At 43.2% G+C, this 10,497-nt stretch overlaps 2 protein-coding genes across 2 annotated transcripts in view; one reads left to right on the forward strand and one right to left on the reverse strand.

Moving 5' to 3' along the window:
• slc12a2 (solute carrier family 12 member 2) overlaps window positions 1-5,514 on the forward strand; it is a 37,979-nt gene extending 32,465 nt beyond the window's left edge. Inside the window, exons 24-27 of the mRNA XM_035625242.2 lie at window positions 102-188; window positions 778-913; window positions 1,572-1,639; window positions 2,125-5,514. Of these exons, the coding sequence (XP_035481135.1) occupies window positions 102-188; window positions 778-913; window positions 1,572-1,639; window positions 2,125-2,260 (427 nt within the window). The 3' untranslated portion in view covers window positions 2,261-5,514. The remainder of the gene's footprint in view (window positions 1-101; window positions 189-777; window positions 914-1,571; window positions 1,640-2,124) is intronic.
• Window positions 5,243-9,242, reverse strand: LOC118300697 (major intrinsically disordered NOTCH2-binding receptor 1-like). Its single transcript, XM_035625345.2, has 3 exons — window positions 8,645-9,242; window positions 7,588-7,830; window positions 5,243-6,594 (listed from the first exon to the last, which is right to left on the reverse strand). The coding sequence occupies exons 1-3, from the start codon at window positions 8,789-8,791 to the stop codon at window positions 6,394-6,396; spliced, it is 591 nt and encodes a 196-aa protein (XP_035481238.1). The 5' UTR covers window positions 8,792-9,242; the 3' UTR covers window positions 5,243-6,393.
• Between the last annotated feature and the right edge of the window lie 1,255 nt (window positions 9,243-10,497).

A 10,497-nucleotide genomic window follows, 5' to 3' on the forward strand; every position in this document is an offset into this window, starting at 1 on the left:
GCCGGCCCCCAGGTCACCTGCTGCAGAGCTCCGCGGATTTAAAATGTCTGCAGCTGGTTTCCAATATTCATCCCAAAGCTCTTTGTTTGTGTGTTTTACAGGATGGCCACTCTGCTGAGCAAGTTCAGGATCGACTTCTCCGACATCAATGTGCTGGGAGACATAAACACCAAGCCCAAGAAGGAGCAGTAAGTCTCCGTGATTAAATATCTCTTTATTAAACATGTTGTACTAATGGACATACTAAATACTCAAATTCCTGGTCAAATAACAGCCGGTTACTACAGTTACTAATAAAAACCAAAAGCACACACTGTCAGGTGGGTGAAATCACACGTGCTGCCATGACTTGCATCACTATGATGCACACTTCTACAGCGCCACGTCACACTCACCACTCTACTGAAAACACTGTCCGTCTCTCTTCTCGTCCCTTTGAGTAGCTGTAAAGATCTGGACTTGAACCGAGGCCGTGCTGAGTGTAATTCATGGGACCTGATTTGATTCAGATTGATGGTTCAGTGTTATTATAAGGTGGATATAGATTACAGTCATTACAGTCTTCCCCCTGTAAGTTCACTGACCAACATCACTACTTGACTTTCACTCTGTGTTCTGGAGGAAGTGAGTCACCGTGTTTCCTTAACATCGTGTCACATTGTGTGACTTTCTTTCAGAGTTCAATTTCCTGCTGTAACCTCTGTTAATTATGTCAAGACTTGGCGATTCTTTCCCCCGACAGCTGTTAACTATGAAGCTGTTGTTGTCGTTGTGTAGCGTGTCGGCCTTTGAGGAGATGATTGAACCGTACCGGCTGAAGGAAGACGACATGGAGCAGGAGGCGGCGGAGCAGCTGAAGGACAGTGAACCTTGGAGGATCACAGACAACGAGCTGGAGCTGTACCGCGCCAAGGTCAGCGAACTGTCAATCATCACATCACATTCACTTAGCTGACGGACACTAAGTGTCATTCTGTACATCAGCTGTGTTGAGGAGGGTTCTCATTTTGAGTTTTCTTAATTGGATTATAATCAGCAGCAGCATTAGTTATTTTTTGTGTGAGTCGGGGTCGCAGCTCATAAAACACAACACAAGTCACCTGGTCACTTTCACTGGGAGAACATCAGATGTCGGTGGAGCTGAGCTGAGCTTGGTAATGATGGCAGAGAGAAAGTAGAGAGTTGAAGACGAACGTAGGCTACAGTTCAACGACCACTGCAGCACTAGAAACATGAGGACAGTCAAATCATCATCTTGACCAGATTACACCTGAAATGATTGTAAAAAAAACCTAGTTCATGACTCCTCTGGTACTGGTTTGCCCTCTTATGGACATTATGTGCAAAAATAGTTACTTAGACAAATGATCAAACATGCGTTTTGAACAACGACAGTTGAACGTGATTATATCTGCTCAGACCTTTTCAGCATATCAATTCAGGGGAGTGAATACTAATCTGCTGTAGCCCAATGTAACTGGTCAGAGCTGCAGCAGCAGCAGCTGGTGGTCAGTGCAGCATCAGTAAGTTGAAACCTGAATGTTTGAACCTGTTTTTATGTTTTGTTTCAGACTAACCGTCAGATCAGACTCAACGAGCTGCTGAAGGAGCACTCGAGCACCGCCGCCCTAATCGTCATGTAAGACTCTATGTCTCTCTCTGTCTGTCTGTCTGTCTGTCTGTCATTATCAGCTGTCTGAAAGCAGACCCCCAAATCTATCGCTCCCACATTATACCGCAAGCTCATCACAGAGCAACATACAGAGACAAACAACCATCCACTCTGACATTCACACCTATGGTCAATCTAGAATCTTCAGTTAGCCTAACACCAGTCTGCAGACTGTGGGAGGAAGCCGAGGAACCCAGAGAGAACCCACACATACATGGAGGAAGGTTGAACAGATGTGGTCTGCCTCCTGGTTCCAGAGGAGAGGAGCCTGGTGGCTCTTACACACTCTGAACCACACGTAGTTCTGAGTTGACAGAGACAAATGATCTGTTGGGATAATATGAACTATGAGCTCTGTAAGATATGATGGAGCCTGATTATGAAGGGCTTTGTAGGTGAGGAGCCCAAATTAAAATGATGAACCTGTATGTTTCCTTTCCTCCACTGTACAGGAGCCTGCCTCTGGCCAGGAAGGGCGCAGTGTCCAGTGCTCTCTACATGGCCTGGCTGGAGGTGTTGTCCAAGGACCTGCCGCCCATTCTCCTGGTGCGAGGAAACCACCAGAGCGTCCTCACCTTCTACTCATAAACCCACCGAGCAGCCCGTCACACCCCTATGCCTCTGGAAGCAGACAGTCCACAGCTGCTGGGGCACCACACACACTTCAGAGAGGGTAACTCGACAGACACTGGGGGACAGAATGTGGCCATGTGAATAAAATGAAGGAAGAGAAATTGGTTGAGGTTTGTAAATGCTCTACAAGTGATGGAGGAATGTCAGGGTGGAGGAGGAGCGGTCGCCCACTCTGCTCCTTTCTATATATTTATTCCAAGATGTCAGAATACTTCTCTTGTAGCTCTAGTTTCTTCTTCTTTCCTCATGAAAATGTCTTTCTTGTTTAAGTTGATTTGTCTCAGGCTCCAAACCAGTCGTGCACAATCATCACGTTGTTGTTCTCATGATATGAAATCCTTGTGAATACCTTGATGTCATACTGTTTAGTTGATAGGAGTCGTGACGCCGCAATAATCAGCCCGTTGTTTTCTTTCACTGTCGGAGAGAACATGCCTCCTAAAGCCTTATGGACGTGCCTTCCAGATGAGCCAGATGAAATAACTCTATTGACGATATGAATAATAGTTAGTTTTGAATGTGATTCTTCATATTTATGCACATGGTTTGCATGAGTTTCATGAACGGTGCCCCTTGATCGCATAAAGAATTGTAATTCTTGTAATTTAAATTGTACCCCAATCAACATGTTGATTTTAGACCATTGCATTTTAATCTTGAGTTGATTTCTGGACATTCAGAAGGGCCTCAGCTTCTGGAACCTCGTGTTTCATGAGCCCGGTCAGAAGGAAACTCTCTTCCCCGAAGCTGCTGATTGACTTAGTGAAGAGTTCTTGTATTTTCTGTTCTTTCTGTCGGCCCAACACGCTAGTTAAAACCCTGCCTTAATGCTACAACTAGCAATTGTCACAAGTTCCTTTTTTTTCTCGAAAAAAAAAAAAAAAGCCATACTGGCTGGACGGTCTGTTGGTAAATTCAGACAGCAATCAATGTTGTATGTTCTTCTGTAGTCCACGTGCACTCGTCTGGTTTTGTGTGGGACTGTGAGCTGCAGGTGAAGTGACATGTCAGTGACATGTCTGTTCAGTCCGAACGCATCCTAAATCTGTCTGTTAGTTCACTGGTAACATTCAGTCATCAAATACATAAACAAGGACGGAAACTGAACCACAAACCAGAACAAAGTTCCAGTTGTGGCTGCTGGTTATTGATTATTGCTGTAGATCACAAACTGCTACAGCTTCTCTCTCTCTCCGCGTCTGTAACGGGCTTGTTCCTGTCGACTGTTCTGTCCTGCACTGTTCGCAAACTGACAAGGAATGTGACACAATGTTACGGTTGGTTTCATGTACTGTATAACGAGCTACTGTAGGAAGGAGCCTCCGTCAGTCACTCCTGTTCTCTGGTGTATGAACTGTAGAGTGCACGTATACAGTCAGTACAATACACCAGCAGTGAAACATTTTAGAGCGCCTCCAATGTCTCGCTGTATAAAGTGAAGGGGCGGTTGAGGGATTTAAATTCAAAATTGAATCTAAATTCAACATCTCAAAACACTTGTGGCATCTTCTTTCTAAAATGGAAATGAACACTTGTGCAGAAACGGTTTGTTCCATCAGACGGAACAACCCTGATACATGATTTTTTTAGTATTAGGCAGTCTCGGTAAGTTTACCACTTACCAGTGTACAAGTTCACATTCTCCACTGGACTTGAACTGAACACCGTAAATGTGTGAAGAGTGAAGAGCCAAAATGTCTTCCCAGCTGTTAGTGTCAGTACCGGTCCAGTCTGGGTTGTAAAAGCTGAACACGGCACGCATAAATAATATGTCAGAGGAAGAGACCAGTTCCCAATGAGGAAAATGAAACCTGATCCAACAGAGGCGAGCCGATGGTCCCGTCAGGTCCGTGAGGGCTGGTCGAACCGTTGTGTTGTGTAGTTGTACTGGAACCAAAATCTGAATATCTCTACCTCTCTAATTTTGGCCATTTTTGAAAATCAATCTTTTGCCACTTAACGGTTGGATTCATGCTTCTCAGTGAAATGATCGTCTCATTCTCTGTTAAAACAAAAGTGGTTGACCCCTTGTATCCACATACGATGTCCGTTCACACATAGCACATACTGTTTTTGTCAAATTTGTTCCTAATATGGATTTGGAGCCGGAAACGTTTGAAAAAAAAAAACAACAAAAAAAACTTATGAGCTTGTGGGAAACTCTGACCTTTGAGAGGCGCTGTTGTGAAGTGTAACAAAACCGAGGAGTGTATCTTAAAAGTCGGTTCATCATTCTGCTGTGAGGCACTCATTCTCCCTCGCTCGCTGTCAGAGAGCAGCAGCATCACACACAAGAACACGGGTTTCTCTATATTTGTATATTTAAGAAAAAACATCTATCTCTCTCTATATATATATATAACATATATATATGTGCCTATCTATACACATATATAATGTATCAGTCTGACCTGGAGAGGTTCTCTGTCTTCGATATGTCACATTAAATGAAACAAAAGACCTGTCAACATTTTACAACCAAATAATAGTGTCTGTGTCTTTTTCTTCACTTCTGTCCTGATATAGATTCTATAGCCTGTTGATAATATACTGTGTTCTATGTAGAAAACCAAATGTTACCCGAGTCATTTCACTCCCAATCATTGTATGTCATTTTTTTTTTTGCCAAAGCCCCCTCCCTCTCCAGTCCCCATCTGCCATGTGTCACGCTATGATAATGGGTGACGGTGTAAAAATCATAAACTGGTCTTAATATCTCATGACGATGGACCATCAAATAATCTGTAAATAAACGTTGTAGTCTAATGACATGAATAAAGGGAGTGGAAAATTAATGTCAAATTTTCAATATGGAGAAATATTTATTTTAGTTTAGACTTTTCTCCGCATATATTTCTTTAATATTTCGGTTTTAGCTGTAAGTACATTTGCATGTTGATTTTTGTCCCCGTTGCCTTTTGATTTTAGCAGATTGTCTTTTCTCTTTTTGTCTTTTTTTTTTTCTTTCTTTGAATATGTGTATTCCTTTCTTTCCGACGCCTTTTGAGGAAAACACATGACATTAGCAGGTCAGACCTGTTTTCTCCTGCTTTCACACACGTGGATGGAATCGACGCCGCCGGCTGAAGCAGTAATGTTTTGATATACTGCACTGTTAACAGTAACAGATGCTTTTTCTAAAATTTTAACATTTATGATTACCAATACTTTGTACATCTTTATTGCAATAAATAAATCAAATGAAATCAGTCTGTGTGTTTTCTATTTATTTTTTTTATTGAACAGGCAGGATGAAGTAACATTGTGTAAAGCAAGATGTCAGCCTCGCCCAAACAAACGCTTCGCATTGTTAAATAGTTCCCAACAAATTCAGATCGTTTGAAGAGACGACACTGATCACTCCATTGGGTAGCGCCTCCCCTTGCCTCACAACGTCTTGGTGCTTTGTGTCATTGATTCCACGCGCTGTTGGAAACGTTCCTCTGAGATTCTGCTCCATGTTCACATCACGACTGCGTTGCCTCATGCTGCCAATATGTCTGTTCTCTCCCAGTCCAGGGGCTTTCCACTGGATTCCCACCTGGTCACTGGAATGTCACTGTTCATATTCATGCAAGCAGTTTGAAGCGACTTTTACTTGGTGGTGTGGAGCATTACTCTGCAGAATAAGATATTAAAACTGTGGCCATGAAGTGATGAACATGATCAGCAACAGTACTCCAGTGAGTGGTTGTGATCCACACCTACATTGAACCTCGCTGGGGGTAGGTCCTGTCAGATGTGTGCTCTGTTGGGGATATTGTTGATATCAGTCTACTGACTGTACATCGCTGCAGCAATGTTAAACCACTGGAGGTCAGCAAAAACTTGATTTTGCATTTTCATTCATCTCCACTGGTCAACTCTACTGTACAGTATTTCCACAGCGGTGCAGCTGCTACAGTACTTGCCATGGGATGTGCTGCGTATACTCATGATCCACTTAGTGTTGTCTTAACGTCCATTATGACTCCAGACAGTTTTCCAAGTCAAGTTCCGTCCAGACGAAATAAGAAACGGAAAAATATCTGACCACCACTTACAAATAGGTGAGGTCCTAATAGTTGAACTATACAATGACGGCATCATCAGTTTTTGTTTTGTAGAACAACAACTGGCACAATGACAACAATAAGGACTGTACAAACAGACAAAATGATTGAACAGATAATTTTACAGAGTTTTTTCCTTTTATGTTCTGCTTCTTTCTTCTTCAGGAGAGAGTCAAATCCTGGTGTGTAGAGATCCTCCAGCCAGAAGTCGATATCTTTAGGAGTCTTCTCGTCCTCCTGCAAGGAAAACGAATAATACTCTTCACTTTGAATCATCGAACCAACAAGCATTAACTCTGTCGTTCTTGCTTTCGTCAATGCCTCTGCATGCTGATATGCAAAAATGAAGTTTGGGAAAGTAAGTTGTCAAAAAAAAATAGGCATGTAGAAGTCATATCACAATGAATTAATTTGCTAAACCTCAATCATTCCCATGCAAATTTTCCAAAGAAATAACTGGTGGTGGGTATGTGGAGGGCCCTTTAATTGAAAATGTAATTCAATCAATTTATCGAAAGGTCCCATATTATGCAAAATACACTTCTTCATGGTCTTTCTACCATAAATGTGTGTCCCTGAGATGTCTACAGACCCCCCAAAAATCAGAAGTCCATCCTCTCACGTTTGCTTGCTCCACCTTTCACAAAACGTGCTCAAACCAGCCGTTCAGCTCTCACCCCCCTCTTTCTCCTCTCTCACAGACGGCGGGCCTCTCAACCCGACCAGTCAAGGCGGACCGCTGCCCACCCCGAGTCTGGTTCTGTTGTACGTTGCTTTTTGTTAAAAGGTAGCTTTTCCTCTCTCCACTGTTGCCAAGTGTTTGCTCATTATGGGAACTGCAGGGCTTCTCTTTTTAATATTGACCTTCCTTTGCCTTGATGTGTGTTATGATTTTAGGCTGTATGAACACAATTCAATTCGAAAGACAGGGTCACAAGTGTAGTCTTTGTGGTGGTGTGGTGCAAATTTCCATGGAAATCTACAGTTGATTTAATTGACATGCAGGGAACCTGCAACAATTACTTCTGGCCATTACTCCTAATGGTAACTGGTTTGCAACATCAATAAATCTGGGATGTTTTGTGCTTCATGAAATGAAATCAACAGCTTCCCTCATCTATCCAGCTGTGCATCTGTCTCTCCCTTTTCTTGGATTTGCACTGATTCATTCCCCAAAGACCCATTCATCCTCTTAGTCGCCCCCCATCTCTCCTCCTGCCACCGAATTACCTTTAAATAGTTTCCGAGGTTGCCGTGGATTGTCTGTGTGTCGTACTCCTTGACGGTCCAAGAAGGCTTGGACTTCTCATTGTCCACAGTGTCCATCGATCTCAAGTCTGTGTACAGAGGGTTCCGTTTAATGTTGGACTTCAGAGTGACCGGGGTGATGTGCTTCTCCAGGTATCTGTCCACAAACACCACCCCCTCTGCAGATGGAGGAGACCTGCTCTCAGTCTTTACCCTTTGCTCCCTCTGTGGAAACAAAGAGGACTTGAATTCTCACCACATCCACCTGTACCCTTTATGTTGTCACATTTGTATTCTCAATTTTTAACTACACTGAATTAGAAAAAAAGCCCAAAAACAAGTTCTATTACAGCAGGTGTCTATCAGAAAGCTCTGTAAGTAAATTCAAGGAAAAAGTTCCATTGTTATTTTCTCCACCGTCATCAGTACAGTGCAGGATAGTTATCAAAACTTTAATCCCACACAAATTGATGATGTTGTTGATAGAGCAGCAGCCTCACTACGTTCCACACTCGACACTGTCGCCCCTCCAATAAGAAGACAGTCAAACAGAGGAGGACAGCTCCATGGTACAATGCACAAACACCTGCTTTAAAACAGACGTTGCGTACGTTAGAAAGGAAGTGGCGTTCCACTAATCAAGATGATTCTCACCTAGACTGGAAAAATAGTTTAATTACATATAAGAAAGCCCTTCGAAAGGCCAGAACCACATATTATTCTTCACTAATAGAGGAAAATAAAAACAACTCCAGACTCCTCTTCAGCACTGTAGCCAGGCTGACAGAGAGTAGAAGCTCTACTGAACAGTCTATTCCTCCAACTCTTAGTAGCAATGATTTCATGGGCTTCTTTACACATAAGATTATTACCATCAGAGAAACTTTTAACGTAACAAAGGAAAACACTTGAGTTGAAAAATACCGTGCCCATGTAAGAGTGAATTTATTGTGGGTACACAACCTTATTACAGTAATGGCAGTATGTGTAACTCATTACTTCTACCGCTGAATAATAGTGGCTGAGAAATAGTCCATACCTGGGAGTAGACCCTGTTCTGCCAGTTCCTTTGACTGGACACGACTACTCCAACCTGGAACATGCCATGTGTGGTCGGTAGTATCCCCACGTCGAGCTGGAGGAACTTCTCTGGGTGGTTGTTGTTGGGCAGGACAGAGATGTCCATCGTGGCTCTGTTGCTCCACACTGCCTGTTCACCTGCCTGCAGTCTGGCTGAATGGGCATGCTCACAACAACTCCAAAGCTCTGTAATAATTCATGAAGACCAAGGTATTTATGACCATGTATCACTTGCTGGTGTGTGTAACCCCAACTGGCCGGTAAAGGCTTGGAGCTGAGGAGGGTCATCTGAGTACTGTGTTATATAAAACCTGCCACTGTCTAAAGATGGATTACAATTCTCACTGTGACGCCTGATACAAGACCGTGTGTGATCCTTGATCTCTGATGTCATTATTGATTATGTCATTACTGCTCTAGAGGTAGCCTGCCGAGCCAGACTGATACTAACGCTCAAATGCGTATTAGTCTTGAACCTCTCAGTTCATTTTCGATTCCCAAGAGGCGTCACCAACGGACACAGACCAAAATGCGCCCGGACGCAATTGGATAGACCAGGCCCGGATTAACACCCTCGGGTCCCCCCGGGTGACTACTCTTGAAGTGCTATAATAATGCTATCGTCTGAATACTTGATAATTATTATTTACTGAGATGTTCATCCACATTGTCCTGCAGTATGTCCTGCTCATCACCACTCCTAATTCAATGGTTGATCATTAGTCAATAAATAGCTTTCCATCCTGCATTAGTCCATTTTTAAATGATGTGCACCAATGAGGAGAGACACCATCACATCCATATATTGTCTGGACTGGTCCTCACCGGTCGCTGCTTGAAACTGCAAGTTTCACTTCGTGCAGGCTGATGTGAATTAGTGCAAACGCATGATACCGTTATCTTCTCCGAGCCGCAATTTATAAACTGTAACACGCGTCGTGACCTCGGCCAGTTCCCTTGGCACAACACACACACAGCACACACACACACACTGGTGCGGCCTACATTCTGTTACCAGTCTGCCTTATGCTGACCCCGTGGTTGGTTGATTCATGATAATCTCCGTTAAAATACTTTCATCAGTTCAGTTTTGTTTGGTAAAAGTATAATTTCTGCACGGGTCATGTTACAAGGGCTTTATGCATTCAATATCCAGCTTTTGTGACTGAAAGCACTTTTTGCAGAGGGAAGTGTCGAGTTCACCACACGTCTGTCTGCTAGCTTGATTATAAATGAATGAGGGAAAATCTCCATTGCTGTGATTTCTCTCTGTGGTTTAGCAAATTCCTAGCCTGGGACCCAGACGAATCGTGGCAGCTCATTTTATTTGCTCTGCTAGAAAATTGGTCTGGATCTCCTCCATTGGAAAGTGATTTCCCTCTGGCAGAAATCTTGCAAGGCCAATCCCAACCGATTATCTGACAATGGGGTTAGGTTTGGTGCTGAGGTAGATCTGGGTGTCGTCGGCGTGGCAGTGGAAGTCCAGGTTGAAGTGGTGGAGTTTCTTTTTACATGATCTTAAGATGTTAAATGATGCCTCAAATGGACTCTGCATGTTCTCCTTTGGAAGAGATTCAGTGTCAATATTTAAGTTTTGCAGTGAATTTTCTTCGATGTATCTGCATTCTTTGCTTAGACAGGGATCGAATAACTGACTAATTTGCGGACGGCCAAATGATAGATTATAGTGAAAAAAGCTGCTCAGGTGTTTACTGAACCGTCTCTTAGTGATGCTGCTATAGGCCGAGACAGCTGGGGGAACTCCCATCATGCATCTCTCTGACCCCCATGTATTTACACTGCATGTCACTA

The sequence above is a fragment of the Scophthalmus maximus genome, chromosome 2 (assembly GCF_022379125.1).
Source record: "Scophthalmus maximus strain ysfricsl-2021 chromosome 2, ASM2237912v1, whole genome shotgun sequence".
In the NCBI taxonomy this organism is placed as follows: domain Eukaryota; kingdom Metazoa; phylum Chordata; class Actinopteri; order Pleuronectiformes; family Scophthalmidae; genus Scophthalmus; species Scophthalmus maximus.